Here is a 26,484-nt window from a genome sequence, read left to right as displayed (position 1 = left end):
AACCCGGCCCGGGCTGAACTGCAACCAAAAAATAGCTGGGCGTTGGACGGCGCCTGTGGCTCAGTCGGTAGGGCGCCGGCCCCATATACCGAGGGTGGCGGGTTCAAACCCGCCTCGGCTGAACTGTAACCAAAAAAAAAAAATAGCTGGGTGTTGTGGCGGGCGCCTGTAGTCCCAGCTACTCGGGAGGCTGAGGCAAGAGAATCACTTAAGCCCAGGAGTTGGAGGTTGCTGTGAGCTGTGTGAGGCCATGGCACTCTACCGAGGGCCATAAAGTGAGACTCTGTCTCTACAAAAAAAAACAAAAAAATAGAAAAACTAGCCAGGCACTGTGGTGGCACCTGTAGTCCTAGCTACATGGAGTATTAGGCAAGAGGATCACTTGACCCCAGGAGGTTGAGGTTGCGATGAGCTATGATGTCATAGCACTCTACCCAAAGTAACAGAGTGAGACTGTCTCAAAAAAAAAAAAAAGAAAAAGGGCAGCACCTGTGGCTCAGTGAGCAGGGCACCGGCCCCATATGCCGAGGGTGGCGGGTTCAAACCCAGCCCCGGCCAAATTGCAACAAAAAAAATAGCCGGGCGTTGTGGTGGGCGCCTGTAATCCCAGCTACTCGGGAGGCTGAGGCAGGAGAATCGCCTAAGCCCAGGAGTTGGGGGTTGCTGTGAGCCGTGTGCCGCCACAGCACTCTACAGAGGGCAATAAAGTGAAACTCTGTCTCTACAAAAAAAAAAAAAAAAAGTACTTTCAAAGTATATACTGCTTTTCACCTAGAAACTTGGCTTCGGAAAAAAAGGCAAGAGAGTGATAGCAAAACAAAGAAAATTAACACCACACTCTCTAATAAACTGGAACTGATGGGCATACAAGTGCACAGAGAGAAGTAAAAATCATTGAAATCAGTGGGGAAGAGGTGGAGGGAAGGGACAAAACCCACCTAACAGGTACAATAAACACTATTTGGGTGATAGGCACATATACAGCCCAACTCAAGTCATGTACCAAAAATATCTGTACCCCCTAACATTTTGAAATTAAAAAATAAAAATAAAAGAAGAATTTAATGTGTCAAAGAAAATCATAGCATAGTAGTAACTAGAGAAAGACAGCATATGGGAGAAATGTTATTTTTTAAAGATCAGATAAATTTGAATAATTTATAAAAGAATTAGTAGAGAGAGTTCAAAGACACAGAAGACATGAATGATAATGAAAGTTTCCTGAAAAAGTAGATGGATAATAGAATCTAGGGACAACTTAGAAAGGTTAGCCCTAGATGGAAGAGTCACCTCTTCAACAAGGAAGAATTCAAGAAAATTGTAAAGCAGGGCAACAATAAACAGAGATAGCCCCTATTAATATTATATGCTTTCAGTGAGTGAGGGAAATGGCTGAAAGGAAAAAGCATTTAAGAAAAAAAGCTGAAAATTTAGACCATATTCTCAAGAAAATGCGAGAAAAAGGAAACGAGGAACATAAAAGGTGTTCGGGTACTACTGAGACTCCAGCTAATGCTAGAAATCAAGGGGTGGCAATTCATAAGGCTGTATAACTATCTTCAGCAGTACCCAGGCTATAGAAATGGAAAAAATGGTTTGTTGGACTTTACTAGAGCTAAGATCTATAGGACAAATGAAGTAGAAAAATAAGAGAGAAAAAAAAAGAAAAATAAGAGAGAAAGGAGCTTAAGAGTGTGTTAAGAAGGAAGAGATAACTAAGTGTGGTGGTATATTCTTGTAGTCCCACGTACTCAGGTGACTTAAGGTGAAAGGATAGAGTAAGTCCAGAGTTCAAGACTGCAGTGAGCTATGATTATGGTACTGTACCCCATCCTGGATGACAGAACGAGACCCTACCTCCTATAAACAAACAAACAAAAAAAATCCAACAAAAAGAAAAAGAAAGAAAGAAAGAGGGGGCAAGAAAGGGGATCTGACTTGTAAAAAATGACCCAAAGGCTAGTCGTCAATGAAGATGAAGAGCAATATGACCAAAGTAAAGGCTGCTGTAATAACAAGTTTTCTCATCAGAGTGTGTTAATGGTCACACTGTATTGGATCCTCTAGAACAGAGATTATTAAATTAGTATTAATAAACTTGAGGGAGTTTACCAATTCGCTTCAGATCTAGGAGCATCCTAAAAATAATATGCACATACATTTGTATATGAAATTTTCTGGTGAAAAAACCCATAACTTTCACCAGATTTTCAAAAGAAAGGATTCTATATCAAGAAATTAGTAAATGTTTTTATGTTTATGTGTAGTTACTTCTAAAAATGTGTCTTAATCATTTAGATATATATATATATGTATATACATATATATATACATTTTTGAGACATTGTCTCAAGCTGTTGCCCTGGATAGAGTGCTGTGGCAACCTCAAATTCTCGGGCTTAAGCGATTCTCTTGTCTCATCCTCCCAAGTAGCTGGGACTATAGGCGCTGGCCACAACATCCGGCTACTTTGTTGTTGTTGTTGCCATTGTTGTTTTACCTGGCTTGGAAACCCATCAGCCTCGGTGTATGTGACTGGCAACCTACCACTGAGCTATGGGCACCACCCTAGAAATATATTCTAAAATACTTGCAGATACAAAAAAAAAATAACAGCTGAGATTTACTTCAAAATAATTGAGGCATAGGATGGAGAGTAGTGGACAGGGACTCAAAAGGACTCAAATGACACAAGATTAGCCATGATTTGGTAATTGTTGAAAATAAGTAATTACTACAAATGAAATTCATATTATTCACTCTACCATTAAATGCATTAGAAATTTTCCAATGTACTTTTTAATTTAATTTTGTTTTTAATTTACTTTTTTGAGACAGAGTCTCACTTTGTCGCCCCCCTGTAGAGCATCATGGCTCACAGCAACCTCAGCGCCTTGGGCTCAAGCAATCCTTTTGCTTCAGCTTCCCAAGTAGCTGGGACTATAGGTGCCCATCACAATGTCCAGCTATTTTTAGAGATGGGGTCTTCCTTTTGCTCAGGCTGGTTTTGAACTCCTGAGCTCAACAGATCCACCCTCCTTGGCTTCCTTGAGTGCTGGGATAACAGGCATGAACCACTGTGCCCAGCTGTAACTTTTTTTTAGAGATAGTCTCACTATGCTACCCAGGCAGGAGTGTGGTGGCTATTCATATGCGTGATCATATCATTCTACAGCCTGGAACCTCTGGGCTCAAGCAGTCTTCCTGCCTCAACCACCCAAGTAACTGGGACTATAGCCAAGGTAAGATTTCTTTAAATGAAATAAAAATTTCTAATGCATTTAATGGTAGAGTGAATAATATGAATTTCATTTGTAGTAATTACTTATTTTCAACAATTACCAAAAAAAGGGGTTCTTAGTACCAAAAGTTTAAAGAAACACTGTTTCCTTCTAACTCAGGGATTAAATCAGCCTCTCAGGAAGCCTTTGGCTTAAGTTATTTGCTTCTCAGGGACTAGACCAGAATCAAACAGACTTTTTGAAAAGAAAACAAATGAAATGTCACTTACTGCTTTTCACAACAAAATAAAACTTTCATTAGAATAAAAAGTAGGCCAGGGTGGTGGCTCACACCTGTAATTCATGCACTCTGAAAGGCCAAGGCAGACAGGATAGCTTGAGTTCAGGAGTTTAAGACCAACCTGAGCAAGAGGCAAGACCCCATCTCTACTAAAAATAGAAAAAGTAGCTGGGCATAGTGGCAAACACCTGTAGTCCTAGCTATTGGGGGGTGGGGGCTGAGTTAAGAGGATTACTCGAACCCATGAGTTTGATGTTGCTGTGAATTACACTGTGGTACTCTAGGATGGGGCAACAGAGTAAGACTCTGTCTCAAAAACAAGTACTTAGCTATCTGAATAGCTACCATGTATTAAAATAGTGAAATACGCAGAGTTTGGGTAATTTTTCTTATTGTGTTCAACACTGGCTAGGATTCTAAAATCTAGAAATGTAAAATCTCAGTTTTACATTTTTTTTTTTTTTTTGTGATTTTTTGGCCGGGGCTGGGCCTGAACCCACCACCTCCGGCATATGGGACCGGCGCCCTACTCCTTGAGCCACAGGCGCTTTAAAAAGGTGTGAATAATTCAGAGAAAATCCACAGAAAAATAAAAATGGTCAAAAGGTCTGAAAACTTCCTTAGCTTACAAGAGTTAAGATGATTTTAGAGTAACAAAGAAGAATCAAATATCACTTAGTAGCAGACTAAAATCACTTAGAACTGATAAAAGCCTACTGTTCTCCATTTTCACTTATAAGAGCCAGAAGTCATATTAAATTTTTCATCTCTCAAAAGGAGTTGGACTAAATGATTAAGTTCACTTATGAGCTCCAAAACTTCATGATGCCCTGGTTTTTCACAGGGATACTAGTTGAGAAAAACCTATTATCTATTTCTTTCCTTGTTTAAACGCCCACAGTATAAACATTTAGATTAGACATAATGAAGCATTTTCATACATGGAGACTTTAGAGAACCAAATTAGAGAGATCTATAAAATTTTCCATTTTCTCCTACCTTATCCTCCTGACCCCTCCAGCCTCCTCATATTATATTAAAATAGTTGAGTTGCAGCCTAGCCTGGAGGCAGTAGAGTGAGCAGGATGAATTCACTTTAGCCTGGTGATGCTATGATTGAACTATTTCTCATATACCAAAGATAGAAGTTTATTTAAGTGTAATGCATCCCTTGCACCTAAGCCCTTAACCAGTCCCCTTCTCAAATGCTAAAGAGTAATTCTATCTCCATATTAACTTAATGTTGAACCTACTAAGTAATTGAAGAAGACCAAAGGCAATCTGGAGAAAACCTGTTTAACATACAAAGTTTAAGTATTAATTCTGAATTTTGAACCACAAATTGCCTTGACAGAAGTGATACATTTCATATGGAAAGAAACATTCTATAATATGGAAAAAGTGAGAAAAAAATTGAGGGGAATATAGAATAAAATGTTTTACCATTATATCTATACTCCCATACTATCATTTTCCACATACGAAAACAGAGGCACTGCCTTGTAAAAAAAAGTTAACACTAAGACATGGTAAGAATGTGGTAAGTAATAATATCCTAAGAATTTTATACAGCTAGAAACAAAATTTCTTAAATTCCATTTAATTTCTGTTAAAAAGCCTTTTAAATACATTTTTTTATATTTATTTATTTTTATTAAACCATAGCTGTGTACATTAGTATGATCGTGGGGCACCATACACTTGGTTCATAGATCGTTTGACACATTTTCATCACATTAGTTAACATAGCTTTTGTAGCATTTTCTTAGTTATTTTGCTAAGACCTTTACATTCCACATTTACTAGGATTCACTTAAATACATATTAATAGGTACTTCTCTAAATTGTGCGAAAGCCATCACTACTAAAATTTTATACATGTTTTTTATATAGGTGAAGAAATACTAGGTTAGAATCTAAATTTCTCTTTATCATTTCTCTTAGAATAGAAAATTGCTTTAGTGGTTAATAACACCAAAATAAATGCTTTTAAGTTTTCCTTAAGTTCTGTGGCAGGCCCCAAAATAGTGTTAAAATATGCAGAAGTAAAAAAAAATTATGCAGAACTGTCCGTTCCAAAAAAAAAAAATAATAATAAAAAGAAGCTATCCCTTCATCCCTTCATAAAATATTTAAGCTAAAGAAAAAAAAAAAAAAAAGAAAGAAAATCCAACAGCTGAAGACAACATCAGGCTATTTATAAGTCTTTCCCAGTCCCCCAGACACCCTCATATGGGAGCTGTAAACAGCTAACTAAAATATCTTTGAGGCTCTCATATCCACACCCACTGACACAAGTAGAGCTGTAACCATAGTGAAATTAGACTTGAGTTTCCTTTAGCAAGATGTGCGTATGATAGTAAACTAGAGTAAATGTAACAGAAATAAAAAAAAATTTAAAAAATAAAAATCATACCTTTTTCTCCTACAAATGGTAAAGACCATGTGAAGACATCCATAAAATTGGGCAACCAGTATGGATGTGGAGAACAGTTAAACTGTCGAATATTCATCACATTATTTTCATACTTTAATACAGCAGCTGCAAGATAAGTTGAAGGTTAATGTACCAATTTGTCTTTGGTCTCAAAAATATAAAATACATAAAAACAGAAAAATATCTTTTTAAGAGGGCAGGGCATATAGGGGTGAATAGAATCAAGGCTGGTAGAGGGAGGAAGGAACTAATTTTTAGGAGTAACATTTTTTGTTTTTAATACACTTCCATTAATAGCGATAGATCTTCACTTATTAACTATTAACAAAATTTCCAGATTCTTTCCAGAATGTTTGTTTTACTTTATCAATGATGAATATGTACTTTTACTGAATCTAAAATTATGAAAACTCAATTTTTAAAGAAAACATAATTGTAGTGAGCAATTTTCTAGGTTTTTAAAGTTCATATAAGTTGAGGAATTTAAGAAGGTCTTTAGCTACAGGCAATCTGAAAAGTATAGCCAAATACTGAAAAAAGGAAAAAAAGCTGAATAAAGCAAAAAACTCACCAATTTAGAACATTTATTTATGAATGTTGAAGATATTTGTTTTACTTAATATGGAAAATCAGGTGAAATTACTATAAAGAAATATTTTACTTCATTTAGAAAAAAAAAATCCCACGAAAATATCAAAAGAGGTCGGTGCCTGTGGCTCAAAAGAGTAGGGCACCGGCCCCATATACCAAAGGTGGCAGGTTCAAACCTAGCCCCGGCTAAGAACTGCAAAAAAAAAAGTAAAATAAAATAAAATACCAAAAGAAAAAACATTATAAACAAATAATCCAAAAGCAACATATTCACCTTCATTTCAGGTATCTTAAAAGTTCATTATGTTGACAAAATTAATATCTTAAAGTAACCTACGTAGATTTCAGTCATTAGTTATATTACTCTGGGTTAGAAGGGCTAGATTCTATTTTTTTTTTTTTTTTTGTAGAGACAGAGTCTTACTTTATGGCCCTCGGTAGAGTGCCGTGGCCTCACACAGCTCACAGCAACCTCCAACTCCTGGGCTTAAGCGATTCTCTTGCCTCAGCCTCCCGAGTAGCTAGGACTACAGGAGCCCGCCACAACGCCCAGCTATTTTTTTGGTTGCAGTTTGGCCGGGGCCAGGTTTGAACTCGCCACCCTCAGTATATGAGGCCGGCACCTTACTGACTGAGCCACAGGCACCGCCCAGAAGGGCTAGATTCTAATCTAAACTACAACATGTACTAGCTGACCAATGCTTCGTAAATTATTCAAGTAATCTGTTTTCTCACTTAAAGACAGGACTAATATTATCTCCCTGCCTACCTCAGAAGTTTGTTTTAAAATCACAGACTTTAAAAAGTGAAACTAAATAAAACTACAAAATGCTTTGTAGATACTATAATAATTATGAGAATTTTTTTTTCTTTTTTGAGACAGGATTTCACTCCATAGCCCTGGGTAGATGGCATCATCATAGCTCACAGTAACCTCAAACTACTGGGCTCAAGCAATCCTCTTACCTCAGCCTCCTGAGTAGCTGGGCCTATAAGCACCCACCACAACATCTGGCTAATTTTCCTAATGGTGTCTCACTTTTGCTCAGACTGGCTTTGAACTCCTGAGCACAAGCAATCCACCCAAATCGACCTCCCATGGTGCCAGGATTACAGCATGAGCCATTGTGTTCAGCCGATTATGTGATTATTTTTAAAAATTTTAACAAAGAGCACTGAAATATAGATGTTAAATTCCAAGATTTGTGATTCTGGCTAATATAGAATCAAAAGCAATCCTGCTGCATGCTACCACTTAAATAATTTAAAAGGTGTATGTTTGTTTTCCTTAAGAAATTTCTATGTGGGGCGGCGCCTGTGGCTCAAGGAGTAGGGCGCCGGTCCCATATGCCGGAGGTGGTGGGTTCAAATCCAGCCTTGGCCAAAAACCAAAAAAAAAAGAAATTTCTATGTGAAAGCACTTTAAGATTAGCTTCAGAAAGTATGAGCTGATACCAAGTTTTAAGGCCTTTTCTTTTCTTTTTCTCTCTCTCTCTTTTTTTTTTAGACAGATTCTCACTATGTCGCCCTCAGTAGAGTGCTGTTGTGTCACAGCTCACAGCAACCTCAAACTCTTGGGCTTAAGTGATTCTCTTGCCTCAGCCGCCCAAGTAGCTGGGACTACAGGCACCCGGCCACAAACCCTGGCTAATTTTTTTTTTTTTTTTTAGTTGTCATTGTTGTTTGGCAGGCCCGGGCTATGTTTGAACCCTTCAGCCCCAGTGTATGTGGCCAGCGCCCTAACCACTGAGCTACGGGCATGGAGCCATCAGACATTTTCTAAGTAAGAAAAAAAGAGAAAGAAAATCTAGAAAATTGCTTTATAGATGGAATAAAACATTACAAACATACCCATACCATACAAACACTCAAATTTTAACACCATATACAGACTCAAAACTACCAAGAGACATTTGCTTTTCACAAGACAGAGTCAACAGTTTGAGTTTCTTTTCTAAGAACTAAAAATATCAATCGCTTAACCCTCCCAAACTGACAAAGGACAACCAGTAAAGCAATACTCAACTGGATATTGAACACTACCTCCTTTAATAATGACAAGGAAAGTTACAGTTGAGGAATTAGAGCGCTGTTAGTTTGTTAAGTTTAACCTTTGATTCTGTTTTTAAAAATGCAGTCAAAATTTAGATGTTTCTTTTCAGAAATGAAGTTAGATTTCATTTGCTATCTACAGTATAAGTTCTTACAGCATATTCTGTACCAAATTTATCCAGCATTCTACTGTTTTATCTCAGGCAAATTTTTTAAAGTTTTAACCATCATCTCCCACTATCCAAAAAACTCTTCTGTTCCTCTTTTGAACTTCCACTATGACCCTTATTTAGCAATGACCTCATCATCTCTCCAAATGTACTTTTATAAGTCTTTAACCTTCTGTTTTTTTCTCCTGCCACATCTTTTCTAGTCTGATCCTGAAGCTAAGGCATAATCGACTGAATTCCAGACATGGCAAGACAGAATAGAAGCTGGCCTTTTAATTTTCCTCTTCTGAAGATGTGAACTACATAAACATACTCAAGCTCATCTTCAATGTCCTCAGCACTCAACCAGATTAAGACCTTTGGCATCATCTGTCAATAAGTTATATTTAAAATAAAATGAAATCTAATTACTACAGACAGATCAAATTCAAAAGGAAGAAGGGAATATGAAAAACCACTTGAAAAGAAGATAAACAAAAAAAGATATAAGAAAAAAGGGTTTGGGAAAGCAGTAGAAAGAATGTATCCTTCAAATGAGATCAGAGAAAGCTCACATACAAATCTTTGTGGGGCAGTGGTAAGACTGTGGAGGTAAAAATAGGAAATAAAAAACGAAAAAAGAGAACCTAGATCAGTAAACATAAAATAAGAAACATTATAAACAAACAAGTAGACAGTGCAAATAAAATTATCATCAAAGAAGCAGAAGCTTTATACAAATAACATAAATTCTCTTATTATAAGGGAAAAGATTTAAGAAAGGGGAGTTTGAGAAAATCATGTCTGATTTTGCTTGATATACTTAAAGCACTTTTTACAAAACAGCTTTTGTGAGTGACTAGTTTTAGAATGGTTATATATGACTCAGTTTCATAGTTTGAATTTTTATTTCTTCTTCTCTCCCCTCCCTTAAATCTTTTAGTTTTTTATAATGAGATTTGGATAGTTATAATTTCATAATAACACCCCTTTTCTATTATATTTTCAAAAAATAAGCTAATTAAAATGCTAAGTTGTTTAACAATTTTTTTTATCAACAACATCTTACCTTTATTATTGTAGACATCTAAGTAATTAGGTGCCGAAAAAATTGTTATTAATGAAGGGAACCCTGTAGTTTGACTTTTTCTGTACATTCTATAGCTGCAAAACAAATAGCTTAATATGCATCGTAAAGCATCAACCATGGATACTAAGTTCGATTTGTATTTAAGGTGTTAATTTGGGTCAGGGAAACAGAATTCTTACCCTGCATCTTGAGCTTCATGAGCTCTAATAATCGATAACAAATTATTGTTTTGTAAAAATTCACACACTGCTGGATAGCTGTGGGGGAAAAAGAGCAAATTAAGTAAAATGCTGACCTTTTTTGTATGTATCATATGCTATGTTAGCAACTAAAATGTGATTGATCTTGGATATTTTTCCTTACTTATAAAAATAAGAACATCCTCGAACTGTATTGTGACTAAAATGTTCCTGTGATTTTTCATTTCCAAAATCTTCGGAAGGATCGGACCATAGCAAGTCACACATTGGTCCAAATGCAGGTGGCTCTTTGAATCTATCTAACTGTGAAAGAAAGAAAAGAAAGAAACAAAGAACAGAAATAACTCATCAAAAAATAAGGACAGAATAGACATAGGAATGTGGTACCAACTTGAATATAGTCCATACTACATCATTCTGAATGACCAGAAGCTATTTCCTTAAAACATCAGTATATTAATTTTTACTACTACCTAACCTTGGGCAGTGAAGAGAAGTCTGAAGCTTCTACTCTCTCAACAAAGTACTATAAATAGCAATCAACCTTAGAACTAAAATATATACTCACTCTCCTAATGTCATCCAGTGTATGTATTTCTGGTGAAAGTCCACCATGAACACAAAGAAACTGTTGGTTTAAAAGTGCAGCAAGAGGAAGGCTATCAAAAGCTTCCATACAAGCTTCATAGACTCTTTCTGAATATTTAATTTTACCTAGAAAAATAAAAATTAAATAGTTAAAAATTACCATTTTAAAAACACATATCTACTACACATATACATGATTTTTATTTCTTATACTTTTATATCTTATACTTTTTATAATGAGATTTCAATAGTTATAGTTTCAATTATAGACCAGGCATAGTGGTTAATGCCTATAATCCCAGTACTTTGGAAGGCCCAGGCAGATGTCTTGAGGCCAGGAGTTTGAGACCAAGTTGAAAAATAGCAGGACCCTGCCTCTACAAAAATTATTTTATTTTTATTCAGTTATTTCTTTATTTTATCTTAGAGACAGAGCCTCAAGCCATCACCCTGGGTACAGTGCTGTGGCATCACAGCTCACAGCAACCTCCAACTACTGGGCTTAAGCGATTCTCTTGCCTTAAGCCTCCCAAGTAGCTGGGCCTAAGGCACCTGCCACAACACCAGGCCATTTTTTGGTTGTAGTTGTCATTGCTGTTTCGCAGGCCCGGGCTGGATTGGAACCAACCAGCTCTAGTGTATGTGGCTGGTGCCTTAGACGCTTGAGCTACAGGTGTTGAGCCTACAAATTTTTTTTAAAAAAACTGGCTGAGCGTGGATCACACACCTATAATCCTAGCTACTCAGGAGGCTGAGGCAGGAGGATGGCTTAAGCCCAGGAGTTCCAGGTTGCAGTAAGCTGGGATTCTATCACTATATGCCAATCTGAATGACAGTGTTTCTAAAACAACGAATAGACACTCCAAGGAAAAAGAATGTATGCATGTATGTATGTATAAACAATGGGCTAAAGAGATAGAAAACAGACAAGTGGCAAGAAAACTAAAGAGACAGAAAACAGACAAGTGGCAGCCAAGTGTTAACAGGAGGTGAAGGGGTGACTATAAGGTGGCAGCAAGAAGAAATTTATGGTTTGATAAAATACTTCTATATCATGACTGTACAGGTGGGCAACTCTATGCAATATCAAAAGTCACAGAATTAAATACCATAACCATAAATCTTACTGTATAAACTTTTTTTTAAAAAAGGCAAGCATCTTTCCCTGTAAGAATCAATAAAAATGAGCAATGTTGGCTCAGCACCCATAGTCTAGTGGTTAGGGCACCAGCCACATACACTGAGGCTGGCGGGTTTGAGCCTGGCCCGGACCTGCTAAAGAACACTGACAATTGTAATCAAAAATAGCCGGGCATTGTGGTAGGCGCCTGCAGTCCCAGCTACTTGGCAGGTGAAGGCAAGAGAATCGCGTAAGCCCAAGACTTTGAGGTGGCTGTGAGCTGTGATGCCACAGCAGGCCACAAAGGGCAATACAGCAACACTGATCTCAAAAAAAAAAAAAAAGCAATGTTACTAGTCTTATGAAGACAAAATATTTGTTCTCCTTAAATTTATTTTGGGTATGTAGCAGATAGTCATAAAATATTACTAAAAATAAATAAGTCATGCCTCTAAAAACAGCTTAACCATTTAACTTTATTGGCCTAATAAGGCAAAATTAGAACTATACTTGAGGCTAAAATAGGTTTAATACTTGCTTTGCTTTATTTATTACAGGCAAGACCACCACATCTTACAAGAAAATGCAGTCTACCCAAAGTTTTTGAAAAAATAAAAAAAAGTGTATGGTACCCCATGATCACATTAATGTACACAGCTATGATTTAATAAAAAAAAAAAAAAAAGAGTCATATTCATATGTTGAAGGAGGTGGAGAATTCCTCTTATCTACAACAAATACTTAGAATGGTCAGTGAATCAGGAAGCCAATACAGTAACACAAGAATGACAAAACTCCACCAAATCTTGCTATCATTTACTTTTAGGAAAGGTATCATGTACATGCTGTTGCTCCTTTATGCCTTTAAATTCCTAGATATTTTGGTTTTAGTGAGATATTGGTGGACAATTTGTTAATTATCTAAGCAAAAATAGTTCCTATTTCCCATTTTAATACTGGGTCATTCAAACATAAAAAAACTATATATATTCAGGGCGGTGCCTGTGGCTCAAGGAGTAGGGCGCTGGTCCCATATGCCAGAGGTGGCGGGTTCAAACCTAGCCCCGGCCAAAAACCAAAAAAACAAAAACAAAAAAAAAAAACTATATATATTCAATCATCAGAGAGTCTAAGCTGCTGACAGACCTGTCTTCTAGCACTGTGGTTTAATAAAAACTTATTTTATTTTATTTTTTTTTTGAGACAGAACCTCAAGCTGTCACCCTGGGTAGAGTGCCGTGGTGTCACAGCTCACAGCAACCTCAAACTTTTGGGCTAATGCGATTCTCTTGCCTCAGCCTCCCAAGTAGCTGGGACTACAGGCAACCAACACAAAGCCTGGCTATTTTTTGGTTGTAATTGTCATTGTTGTTTGGCAGGCCCGGGCTGGATTAGAACCCGTCAGCTTTGGTGTATGTGGCTGCCGGCTTAGCCACTTGAGCTACAGGAGCTGAGCCAGTTTAATAAAAGCTTTAAGTGCTTTCAGGTCAAGCACGCACTTTCCAGGTCTCATCTTAATTATTTAGGTTACATGTCCTATCCTTGAAGTTGTATGCTTATGCCACCTCTGCATTTACCCATCACTGTATTTTCTCCTTTTACTATAAATGTCTATTATGATCATCGCTGGACTTTGTTTTGAGTCTCAATAATTTTGAAATTATTTCTCTTTTTGGAAATTAACTCAATACAGATGTGAATATTAACTTAACAATCACAAAGATTTGAGATATTAAAAAAGGCCAAACATTGGTTGGTATCATATAGTTGCTTATACCTTTAGATTACCATGGCTATAATAATTTGAGAGAGGCTTGGCGCTCGTAGCACAGTGGTTAAGGCTCCAGCCATATACACCAAGGGTGGCAGGTTCGAACCCAGCCCAGGCCAGCTAAAACAACAATGACATCTGCAACAAAAAATGGCCAGGTGTTGTGGTGGGCGCCTATAGTCCCAGCTCCTTGGGAGGTTGAGGCAAGAGAATCACTTTAGCCCTAGAGTTTGAGGTTGCTATGAGTTGTGATGCCATGGCACTCTACCAAGGGTGACATAGTGAGACTCTGTCTCAAAAAAAAAAAAATAAATAAAATAAATAAATAAATAAATAATTTGAGAGAGAAAAGGGGTAAACAATGTACCTTAAGAATTTCAATTCAGGCTCGGCACCTGTAGCTCAAGCAGCTAAGGCGCCAGCCACATACATCAGAGCTGGCAGGTTTGAATCCAGCCCGAGCCTGCCAAACAACAATGACAACTACAACCAAAAAACAGCTGGGCATTGTGGCAGAAATGATTTGTTAAGAATCTTTACAGGAATGCCTCAAAATTGAGGGACAAAAACCTCCAATGCAACAATGCAATTTGTTTTTTTCTATTTTTCCTGTTAAAAAAATTTTTTTTAATTAAAATTATATACAAAACTCCCACTGTTCCCAAGTACATTTGCAATAACCAAACTTAATAGGAAATAGTTGACATGAAAACTTCTGAATTAAATATTATTAAACACTGGAGAGCAGTTGACAATTTTCCTCAAAGTTTTATGTGTAGACACTAAATCTCCCTCACTGTAAAGTTTTCATTAACTCTTAATATAAACATCACTCCAAAAGAGTATTGAGGAAGAGATCCCCCTGGCAGTACTCACATTCCTGCTTAAAGGTAAAATATTCAGTAAGGTGTCTGCATTCATGGTTGCCTCTCAGAAGAAATAATGTGCTTGGGTATAGAATCTTCAGAACCCATAAATATAAGACACACTGTAAAAGAAAATATTTCCAGTGAATTTATCTTGCATTTCTGTTTAACTAAGCTGCTTGATCTTTGCTCCTTTTTCTCCAACTCTAGTTCCCTTGCCATCTCTATTACTCTTTATTATATCTTTGTCACTTATTAAAATATAAGCTCAATGAAATAATAGAATTTATATCCTATTCACTTCTGATTCTCCATTCCTAGAAAAATACCTAGCAAACAGATACACAATAAATATTTGGGGATTTTTTGTTTTTATCTCAGACAGGATCTTGCTCTGTCATCCAAGCTGGAATGTAGTGGCATCATCATAGCTCAATGTAACTTCCAGCTCCTGGGCTCAAGTGATCCTCCTGCCTCTACATCTCTAGCATCTGGGACTACAGGTGCGTAACACCACTCTCTAATTTTTAAATATCTTGCAGAGACAGGGTCTCACTATTGCCCAAGCTGGTTTCAAACTCCTGGTCTCAAGCAATCCTACCACCTTGGCCTCCCAAAGTGCTAGGATTATAGATATGAGCTACCAGGCCTGGCCCAATACTTGTTGAATGAATGAGTCAACTAATCTATTCTATTATTTAGATTTAAAGATTGTTCAATTTAAAAACAATTAACAGATTGGTCTTCTCAGGTTTATTAGTAAATAAAATAATGTCAAAAATAATAGCAGCTAACATTTATTTAGTACTTAAAATGTGTCAAGCACCAAATAATTAATCCTCTCATTTATTCCTCAAACAACACTAAGGAGTATGTTACATTATCTCCATTTTACAACTGAGGAAACAGAAGAAAGGAGCTTAACTTGTTCAAAATCACAAAATTCCTAAGTGATGGGTGATAGGATTCTAATCCTCTGATCTTAAGCTTTATGCCATGCTGCCTAACGTTTGTTTTGTTGATTACTAACATAGCTCCTTATTATCTGAACTTATTCAAAGTAACTGTAAATTTTAAAATAAAAAGAATATTAAAACAAACAGCACAACAAATGCTTTTCTCTAAACACATTTAACATAAGAAAAAGACTCACATTTATTTGGTTAGAAAAAAGGAAGGTTTGGCTTGCCACCTGTAGCTAGGGGACTGGCCACATACACTGGGGCTGGTGGGTTCAAACCCAGCCCCAGCCTGCCAAACAATAATGACAACTACAACAAAAACATAGCCGGGGGCAACATCCATAGTTCAGCGGGTAGGGCACCAGCCTCTACACTGATGCTGGCGGGGTTGACCCCAGCCCAGGCCAGCTAAAATCGGTGACAGCTGCAACAAAAAAATGGCCAGGCACTGTGGCGGGCCCCTGCAGTCCCAGCTACTTGGGAGGCTGAGGCAAGAGAATCGCTTAAGCCCAAGAGTTTGAGGTTGCTGTGAGCTGTTACACCAGGGCACTCTACCGAAGCGACATAGTGAAGACTGTTTCAAAAAAAAAAAAAAAAGGGAAGGTTTATTTCACATGGAAATAAACACAGATTATATAATAGTATACAAAAAGAAAAGACAAACTTTATTTTTTATTTATTTATTTTTTTTTAGAGACAGAGTCTCACTTTATCACCCATGGTAGAGTGCCACAGCGTCACACAGCTCACAGCAACCTCCAGCTTCTGGGCTTAGGCGATTCTCTTGCCTCAGGCTCCCGAGTAGCTGGGACTACAGGTGCCCACCACAACACCTGGCTATTTTTTGTTGCAGTTTGGCTGGGGCTGGGTTTGAACCCACCCTCCATATGGGGCCGGTGCCCTACTCAGAGCCACAGGCGCCGCCCAACAAACTTTATTTTTAACAAGTAAGGTATATTGAAATGTATAATTATTCACACCTTCATTTAATTCACAAGGAAAAAAGTAATAAAACCAGGATAATACTTTGGCTTGGCGCTTGTAGCTCAGTGAGTAGGGTGCTTGCCACATACACCGAGGCTGGCGAGTTCACATCGGGCCTGGGCCTGCTAAACAACAATGACAACTGCAATGACAACAAAAAAATAGCCAGGCGTTCTGGTGGGCGCCTGTAGTCCCAGCTACTTGGGAGGCTAAGGCAAGAGAATTGCTTAAGCCCAACAGTTGAAGAGTGCTGTGAGCTGTGACACCACAGCACTCTACCGAGGCAACATAGTGAGACTCTGCCTCCAAAAAAAAAAAGAAAGAAAGAAAATTTACTAGGTAAGGCTTCAATATCTACTAGGAAAGGTATTTAAAATTAAAAGTACCACTACCTGGGTGTGCTGCTTACTAATAATACAACCCTGAGCAAGTTACTTAAACTCTCTAAGTAAGCCTCAGCTTCATCACCTATAAAATGAATAAAATAAGAATACACACCTCATAACATTGTTGTGAGAACAAATTATTATGTGTTACATCATGCTTGGCATATATTAAATGTGCAATTTAAGTATCTATTGGTAGAGATTGGACCTAGCAATTCTATCTCTAGGAATCTGTCCTACAGAAATAATTAGGTAAGTATGCAAAGATGTAAGAATAACATGACTCACTGAAACATCATTTGCAATGGCAAAAAACTGGGAACACCTTAAGTGATCAACAATAAGGAATTGATTTATTATGGTTTTTTCAAGTGATAAAAAACAATGTGGCTATTAAAAATGCTGTAAATTTATGTTTACTGATTTTGAAAGACATTTACCATGCAGGGATGTATGAAAAAGCAGGTTATAAAACAATATTATAATATGGTCCCATATTCATTTTTAAAAAGATGCATATGTTACAAAATGCAGATTGTTCTGTATATACCATATTTTACTTACATAATTAAAAAAGAAAAAGGAGCAAAAAGAACCATCTACTGTTAACTGATGAATAAGTTATTTTGTCTTTTAAGTTTTTTAAACAAATTAATACTTTCAAAATACGCAAAGATTCATATGATATACCTGGGTCTTAACAGCTATATAACAAGGAACAAAAGCACCAGGGCTCAAGCAATTAAAAAAAAATCATAGTAATCTTTATTTAATCAGGGAGAATTTGATTAATCTTTTTTTCATATGGTTTGAGGCCATCGGGGCAAGAGAGATAAATAGCACTAGTTTCTCAAGACTACTAGACAACAGGACAATTAAGACCCCTCAGTTTGCTAATAATTTCCCCTAGGAAAAATGGCAATTATAATTATATAAACAGAGCTATACAAAGAAAATTAATTGAATGATCTGAAAGATAGAGAAATGAATAGCAGATTTTCCTAAAAAACTTCAGAATATATGGAGGTACTAAAAAAAACCAACACAAGTACTTTTAGAAACTTATTTTACTAGGAATTAATGGAAATCATCTATAACACTTAACAGCATATCAAATGACAGTATATGATTATTACCTCTATACTAAAATAACCTCTGTCCACATAATCACCAAGAAAAAGGTATCGTGTATTAGCAGGTGATCCTCCTACTTCAAAAAGTTTCATCAGATCAAAAAATTGGCCATGGATGTCACCACACACTGAAACAAGAAGATTATTAGATAAGAAAAAAAAAAACCCTCTGAAATTACAAATTTTAGTCAAATTATAATATTTTTTACATAAGAGATAGTATAAATGCTATCAAGAAATGTCTAAGAAGGATGTGGTAAATAAAGAGTCATGATAGGGATGATGTATAACCAAGTGTTCATGTGTTCAAGATCTAGAACAAGATGTAAGAGAAATAACGAAATTTGTGGTCAGTGACAAATTTTCATTTATATTTATAGAGCTCCCTCCTTAAGGAAGCCAAGATGTGTTTAAGTCATAAGATGACAAAATTATAATGATGGCAGTTAAAATCTCCAGTTTAACACAGTACCTTCTGTTGACCTCTAAATGATCACCTTTGGTATCTGATATGACATCAAGGTATTTGACCCTAATAAACTGAAAGCAAAGTAAGTGTTGAATCAAACTGAAGTATGGTCAACACAACTGATGAAACTTTCACAAAAACATATTAGACTAATTTCTGTACTCGGAGTATTTAGGATCATATTTATTCACTGAAAACAGGCAAAAACTTTTTTAAAGTATGGAAAATAATTTGAAAATTCAAGATAATATTCATATAATTTTAATTTAGTATACGGTATGACTCAAAACAGCTTTAAATCCAAGCAATTAAAGAACACTGTAATAAAAATAATACCCAAGACATAAATATGTATACCTGTAATTGGAGCTTCTACTTCTATCATGGTTTTCTCTCTCCGAAGAATGGCAGCACCCTCATTGATAATTCTTAGTGCAATTTCTTCATCTACCCGACCTTCTTTTACTAAGTGGTTCTTCAGAACATCAACCCTGGGTATCCCATCCATATCAAATACTTCTTCAGATGTCAAGCGATGTGTTGGAGGAAAAGGGACAGCTGTAATATTTTTAATTAATAAAAAAAGTCACTAATAACACATGAATATAAAAACTAATCATTGGATTTAGATAAATAAGAGCAAAACCTGAAATGTAGTTTTTGTTTCAATTATTAGGTATTAATTCTTAAACTGCTTTTTTTCTAGAACAGTAAACTAATTATACTAGTATTTTTTTTTTTTTTGTAGAGACAGAGTCTCACTTTGTGGCCCTCGGTAGAGTGCCATGGCATCACACAGCTCACAGCAACCTCCAACTCCTGGGCTTACGTGATTCTCTTGCCTCAGCCTCCCGAGTAGCTGGGACTACAGGTGCCCGCCACAACACCCAGCTATTTTTTTTTTTTTTTTGGTTGCAGTTCAGCCGGGGCCGCGTTTGAACCCGCCACCCTAAGTATATGGGGCCAGCGCCCTACCGACTGAGCCACAGGCGCCACCCTAATTATACTAGTTTTTATTAAACTGTATAAACAGGTTCTTTGTTGAGAATTATTAGAGAAATGAATTGTTTCACAAAACTAAAAGTTCTTTCAGGATAACAAAAGCTTTATTCTTTAAGCTAGAACACTGTTTTGGCAGAACTCTCAAAATGTATTACATACTATTCACCTTAAATGATACAATAAATATAATTTAATAACACATAAGCCTAAATAGAAAGAAATCCCAAATACAAGGTGATACACCATGCTCTTAACAAGAACAAAAAAACATTTTCTGGCCAACTTGAATATAAGCTGTTAGAGGTGTAGATAAAACAGCAGAAGGCTAAACTTAAAAAAATTTAAATTAATTTTATGGCACAAATAGACTTAAAATAACAATAAACCATGGTAATTTAGAAATACTCTCTTTTCTCCTACCTTCATGTTTTACAAAAACTTTCATTCAAAAATTTTTTGCACATCTTCATCATCAGTGCATTCCCTATCATTGGAGTCACTTTTTGAGTCATTAACTACTTTTTTTTTTTTTTTTGAGACACAGTTTCAAGCTGTTGCCCTGGAAAGAATGTCCTGGCATCATAGCTCACAGCAACCTCCAACTTTCGGGCTCAAGAGATCCTCTTGCCTCAGTTTTTCTATTTTTAGTAGAGATGGATCTCACTTTTGCTCAGGCTGGTCTCGAACTCATGAGCTCAAGCAATACACCCACCTCAGCCTCCCAAAGTGCAAGGATTACAGGTGTCAGCCACTGCACCCAGCCTATATATATATAATTGCATGTATACACCCCCCCCACACACATGTATATATATATATATAATTGTTTTTTTAAAGAGATGGAGTCTGAGGTGGCGCCTGTGGCTCAAGGAGTAGGACACCGACCCCATATACTGGAGGTGGTGGGTTCAAACCCAGTCCAGGCCAAAACTGCAAAAAAAAAAAAAGAGAGAGAGAGAGATGGAGTCTCGGTGTTTCCCAGCCTGCAGTACAATGGCATGAGTATAACTCACTGTACCCTCAAATCACTGGGCTCTCATTATCCTCAGTCTCCCAAATAACAGGGACTAACAGTGTGAGCCACTACACCTGAGGCTAACATACTTTTTTTTTTTTTTTTTTTAAGAGACAGAGCCTCACTTTGCCACTCTCAGTAGAGTGCTGTAGCATCACAGCTCAGCAACCTCCAGCACTTGGGCTTAGGTGATTCTCTTGCCTCAGCCTCCTGAGTAGTTGGGACTACAGGTGCCCACCACAACGCCCGGCTATTTTTTGTTGCAGTTTGGCTGGAGCCGGGTTTGAACCTGCCACCTTTGGTACATGGGGCTGGCGCCCTACTCACTGAGCCACAGACGCCAACCCTAACACACTTTTTGAAAGCAAATCATCTTCATTTCCATTGAAGTTGATTGAGATACAGCACCTTTTAAATACGTATAAAATACTATCACTGCAAAATTATACAAAAGTTCCCACTTTGTTATACTGAAGTAGTTGGCTTCTTCACTCCTGCAGTATATATTTATTATTTCTATAAGAAATCACCAACTGCACTATTTTTAAGTGATAGTTGTTGAACAGAATGGAAAACAAAGTGTTTTCAATGATACAGAAGCAAAATTCTGATGTCACATACCTAGAAAAAACTACTATACATCTATTAAATGTATTTGCCTCCCTTTTTACTGAATCCAACAAGTAAATCTCTCTGTATTTAAAATCAACTTGGAATGAATTAGTTTCAGGCTCTTTACCAAATAGTACTTTGTTTTACAAAATAAAAAAAGAAATAAATTCATAGACTCTAATTATAGACTCAAAATGAGGGTCCCTCTTTTCTGATTAAAAAAAGGTTTTAAAGAGAAAAAACTCACTTTTGGGCATACAGTATATAGTATTTTCTTGATACTTTTAAGTCATAATTGTGATTATCAATTATTATACAAAAGCCTGGAAATATACAGGATCAACTGCTCCTTTACATTTCAACTTAAAGTAACTAAAGGCCAGGCGAGGTATGGCTCATGCCTGTAATCCCAGCACTCTGGGAGGCTAAGGCAGGTGGATTGCTTGAGCTCAGGAGTTTGAGACCAGTCTGAGCAAGAGTGAGACCCCTTTCTCTATTAAAAACAGATAAACTAGACTGGCGAGTGACAAATGCCTATAAACCCAGTTACCTGGGAAGCTGAAGCAAGAGAATGGCTTGAGCCTAAAGAGTTTGCTATAATGCCACAGCACTCTAGCCAGGGTGACAGAGTGAGACTCTGTCTAAAAAAAAAAAAATTAATATTCTCAACCACCATTTTGTTTTGTAACGTTTTAAGGCATTTTAAAGCATTTCCATCTAGTTTTCAAATTTTTAAAGATTTTTTTTTTTTTTTTATTTTTGGCCGGGGCTGGGCTTGAACCCGCCACCTCCGGCATATGGGACCGGCGCCCTACCCGTTGAGCCACAGGCGCCGCCCCAAATTTTTAAAGATTTTTAAAATTTCTTCTTTTTTTGGCCGGGGCTGGGCTTGAACCCGCCACCTCCGGCATATGGGACCGGCGCCCTACCCATTGAGCCACAGGCGCCGCCCTAAGGTTTTTAAAATTTCTAATTTACCTTCAGCCAATTACTCTTGCTTTTCCAGGGCTTTCCCCAAACATTTTTTTGTCTCCTAATTCTCAGACTATTTTTCCTACTCTTTTGCATTTGTGATAGAGAAAAACCTGGACTAAATGTATGTAAATATCATGTAAAAAGTCAACAACTAAAATGGCTAATAATGGAAGATCAGCTAAAAACAACCTAAACAGCTGCAAAAGCACCCAATTCACGAAGTTCCCAGCACTAGAAAATATGATTTGATAACATTCATTTTCATCAAACTGGTCTGTTGAAAATTTTCCTTTTAATTCAAATTTTGGCATGAACGATGTCTCTGTATAGTAATCAATAACATTCACAAGGTATTTTATTCACACTTCAAAGTATAGTAGATAGCTAAAAATCAAGGCCTAAAAAACATTTTAATTTAGGGAACTGGAAAAAATTCAAGAAAACAAACTGTTCTTAATTGGGGACAGGTAGAGAATTCTTAAGCAATCCTGTTCTCCAATTCTAAGCAAAGGTTGCAAACTTTTAGCTTTTAAGAGGCCTCCAACTGGAGTGCAGTCCGTGTCCAGTGAATACTCCAAAGTATCATTCAGAAGCCTAGTCTTTAAATCTCATTTCAGTATTATAATTCTTGAAAACTTTTCTAATCTTTTCAGCCTACGCAAATGGTCCCCTATCCTTTGTGGTACTATATCATAGCACATGATGCACATGTACATTACGACACTTACCAAATTGTGCTATAAATATCTGTCTCCCACCAGCTTATGTCTGCCACCTTTATATACTCACTGAATAAAACATAGGTACTAATGTTTGCTGAATTAATGATTTTTTAGTTACAGTTTCTAAAATACATATCTTGATGCTAGTTTATGTAGCAATGACAATATCTTTATGATGCCTCATTTACAGTTTATAAAGTGCTTTCACATGTATAATTCCACCTGATTTTCAGAGACACTCTATGAGTTTGGTCAAGCAGATTTTATCTCCATTTCACAGTTGAGGTAAGAGGTTCAGAGATTGGTAAGTGGCTTCCTAAAGTGTTCTGACTAGTAAAGAGCAGAGCCATGGTTAAAAGTGAAGTCATTAGAATGCTGCTCCTGAATCACCTGTCTTTATATCAATACAACAACTTTCTTTTAGTTAAAGGTGTCATCAAAAGGCTCCCCCCCACAATGAAGAATAATATAACCCACTTACTTGCCAGGAGTAGACGCATAAATTGGCTGGCTACACACTTTAAGGAAAGATTCAATAAATCCAATAGCAATGTCTTCAAAACTTCAAGTTATCTATTGCGTCTCATAACCATTTATTTATTTAATTTCAGAACATTATGGGGGTACAAACGTTTGGTTACATGCATTATTTTTGTATAGCTGGAATCAAGGTTGTAATTGTGTCCATCCCCCAGACAGTGTGCACTATTCCCGTTAAGTGTGAATTTATTTACCATACCTCCCAGCCCTACTCCCTGCTTAATTTCCATTGACTTTTACTACCATATGCACAGTCATGTTGATCATTTAATTCCAATTTAAAAGTGAACACAAGCAGTGGTTGTTTTCTTATGGTAGTTTCCTAAATACAATAGTCCTCCCCCCCCCCCATTAGTTCCCCTTCCTGGCTTACTTTTTTTTTTTTTTGCAGTTTTGGCCAGGGCCAGGCTCGAACCCACCACCCCTGGTATATGAGCCACAGGCGCCACCCCTGGCTTACTTTTCTTAAGGTATCACCATTCTTTGTCACTCAAATTTAAAATTTTCGCATCATTGTTCTCTTTCTGGACTCCAAGTTCTTCAAATTCTATTTTTGTACATCTCCATTGTTGTAATGCTAATTCAAGTTCTTATCTTGTATAAAAAAAAAACTAATTTCCATTCTTCCTCTTTGATTAAACAAAGCACAGGCAGATTAACATAACCAATAATTGGGGATTTCTTTTTTTGGGGGGGTCATTTCTTAATGACTAAAGAATGAATAAGAAAAAACCCCCTGAATCTTACTTTCAATGTCCTCCTCAATTCTTAGTCTATTACATATCATTCGAATCTTTGCCTCCAACTACCACTGCCAACTGACCCATTTAATCAACCCCTAAAGCAAAATTATTCTTATTATTGTTTTCATCATTTGGGCATATAGCCAATATACTTACTTTCCAGAATTACTAAGAATTTATTATCTGCTTTCTCTTTCCCTAAATTCATGCGTTGGTCATCTCTCACTTGGACTACTCCATTCATCTTCTAACTAGGCAACCTACTTTAAGCCTCTCCCTCCCTAATATTTGCTCCACACAATAAACCAGAGTTAGTGTTCAAAAACCAAGATACTGGATCACTTTCTACTTTAAAACCTTCAATAATAATAGTAACAATAGTAGTGATGATTACCACTGGTAGAGTACTCATGTGCCAGGCCAGGCACTGTGGGACATACTTTACACGAATTCACAAAAAAACTACAGTAAGATTTTATTAACTCTATTTTACAGATGAGAAAACTAAGGCTTGGAGATGCTAAGTATTTTGTATAAGAGAGGGCAGAGCTAATTTTCAAACTCAGTTGGACTCCACAACTTGTGTTCTTAATCATCTAGAGGCTCTATTACTCATTAGCTTAAGTTTCAGCTTCTCAGCTTCACTCCTGCCACTCTTTGCTAAGCACATTACACATTATTGCCCACATTTCATGCTTTGTTTTCAAATACCATGCCTTCCAGCCCTGTTTTCTCTACTCTACCCCCACCTTCTGTCTGGAGAAATTCTACTCATCCTTCAAGGACTAACTCAAACCACTATCCTCTGTGATGCTTTCCCTCAAAGTAAAATAGTCAATTCCCTTTTTACAACTTCAATAGCACTTTCTACCTAATTTGTTACATTTTTTATTTACAATAATGTCTTCCCCACTAGACTGCCAGCACTCTAGGAGAATCTTATTTAATTCTGTATCACCAACACTTAGCACAATGCCTGGTATTCAACAGATGTTGCACAAATAAATGGTCCTAATGCTCTGCCTAGTTCAATACTGCCCATCCTTTAAGGCCTCTTTGCTCTTATGCAAACCCTTCCTGGACCATTCCAGCACAGCATCCTCACTACCTCCTTTGAACTAAGACAAGTGAATGGGTCTGCCAGTTACCCTGATTTTTTTTTTTTTAAGACAGTCTTGCTTTGTTCCCCCAGGTTAGAGTACCATGGCCTTAGCCTAGCTCACAGCAACCTCAAACTCTTGGGCTCAAGCAATCCTCCTGTCTCAGTCTCCTAAGCAGCTGGGACTATAAGGGCCCACCACATGACTGGCTAATTTTTTCTATTTTTAGTGGAGACAGGGTCTCAATTTTGCTCAGGCTAGTCTCAAACTCCTGAGCTCAAGGGATCCTCCCATCTTGGCCTCCCAAAGTGCTAGTATTACAGGTGTGAGCCATTGTGCCCAACTTACCTGGCAATTAATCACACACATCCTTATGACATATATTATTAACTTTTCATGAATATTTATTTCCCCAAGGACCAAGACTGTATTTCTCTTTCATATTGTATGTTTGTTATCTCCCTACAGTTCTGAAGCATACAGCAGGCATTTAGTGAATATTTGTTATTTGATTACAAAAATAATTTTTACATGAGAACATGAATGACTAATTCGCTTCAGCTTATTTCATTGCTATGTACAAAAAAATGTTTATGGTAAAATGAAGTCATATGATTGGCACTAAAACACATCTCATTTAATAAAGTAAGGTTCTTTTCACTAAACTTTTCCTTACAACTGTTGCCAATTCATTCAGTAGCTCTGGAATCTGCAGCTTTTGTCTCATGACTGAATGGCTGTATTTCCAACTTGGCATTTCCCTTCTAAGATAACTTGTTACCATGGTGTTCTCTCTCCTTTTCTTTCTTACACACACACACACACGAAATATTCTCTGTTCCTTTGCTTTCTCTTCAGTACACATGGTACTGAAGAGATTTATTTTAGTATGGTTAACAGTTTAATGGGGGTGGAAAGAAAAATAAAAATATTTTTTCAGAAGTTATCTTTTTACATAAATAAGTTCACAAAATAGACTTTGTAAAAAAATTAAAATTCAAGTTGTTTTAAAAAGTAACGAAATAGAACTAATAAGAAACAGTGAAGTAGCTATGTGACACCAAGACACATGTGGGTCATCTGAAAATCTGTAATGAAAATAAGCAATCCTAAATAAAGCAAAGGTACTGGAAAATACATTAGCCAAATGACCTCAGATTTATAAGCAGACAGCTGGCAACAGAACCTGAATCACTTATAAGACTGCCCATCAGAAATACATCAGCTTAAAAAAATTAAAACACATACACTTCAGCATTTTGGTTCAATCTGAAAGTCTGATAATTTAAGGTTAATACAACCTAAAAAATAAAGAAGAAAATGTTAAGAAAATGAGTCACCCTGTAGGTGCCTTCATGAACATATTTATGATATAGACAATGCTTTTGAGTGATAAAGATTAATTTTTCTATCAAGATTAACACACTTGATAATGGTGATAATTAACACTCAAGA

The 26,484-nt window shown here is 36.8% G+C and overlaps 1 protein-coding gene and 1 long non-coding RNA gene across 15 annotated transcripts in view; one reads left to right on the top strand and one right to left on the bottom strand.

Annotated features, from left to right (window-relative positions):
• PPP3CB (protein phosphatase 3 catalytic subunit beta) overlaps positions 1 to 26,484 on the bottom strand; it is a 50,446-nt gene that overhangs the window by 20,669 nt on the left and 3,293 nt on the right. For 12 of the 14 annotated variants that reach the window (XM_053586105.1, XM_053586110.1, XM_053586106.1 and 9 more), the window contains exons 2-9: positions 18,678 to 18,878; positions 17,855 to 17,979; positions 14,397 to 14,508; positions 10,610 to 10,755; positions 10,205 to 10,344; positions 10,021 to 10,098; positions 9,821 to 9,915; positions 5,939 to 6,064 (exon numbers count right to left, since the gene is read on the bottom strand). In XM_053586105.1, coding sequence (XP_053442080.1) covers positions 5,939 to 6,064; positions 9,821 to 9,915; positions 10,021 to 10,098; positions 10,205 to 10,344; positions 10,610 to 10,755; positions 14,397 to 14,508; positions 17,855 to 17,979; positions 18,678 to 18,878 — 1,023 coding nt within the window. The remainder of the gene's footprint in view (positions 1 to 5,938; positions 6,065 to 9,820; positions 9,916 to 10,020; positions 10,099 to 10,204; positions 10,345 to 10,609; positions 10,756 to 14,396; positions 14,509 to 17,854; positions 17,980 to 18,677; positions 18,879 to 26,484) is intronic. The other 2 variants (XM_053586104.1, XM_053586109.1) reach the window with 2 other exon arrangements.
• LOC128582325 (uncharacterized) lies at positions 3,151 to 9,182 on the top strand. Its single transcript, XR_008379029.1, has 2 exons — positions 3,151 to 3,242; positions 8,976 to 9,182. It is a non-coding gene; the product is annotated as an uncharacterized LOC128582325 (long non-coding RNA).

The sequence above is a fragment of the Nycticebus coucang genome, chromosome 3 (genome assembly GCF_027406575.1).
Source record: "Nycticebus coucang isolate mNycCou1 chromosome 3, mNycCou1.pri, whole genome shotgun sequence".
In the NCBI taxonomy this organism is placed as follows: Eukaryota; Metazoa; Chordata; class Mammalia; order Primates; family Lorisidae; genus Nycticebus; species Nycticebus coucang.
The sequence above is the reverse complement of the archived record's forward strand: the minus strand, read 5'-3'. Positions and strand labels throughout refer to the sequence as shown.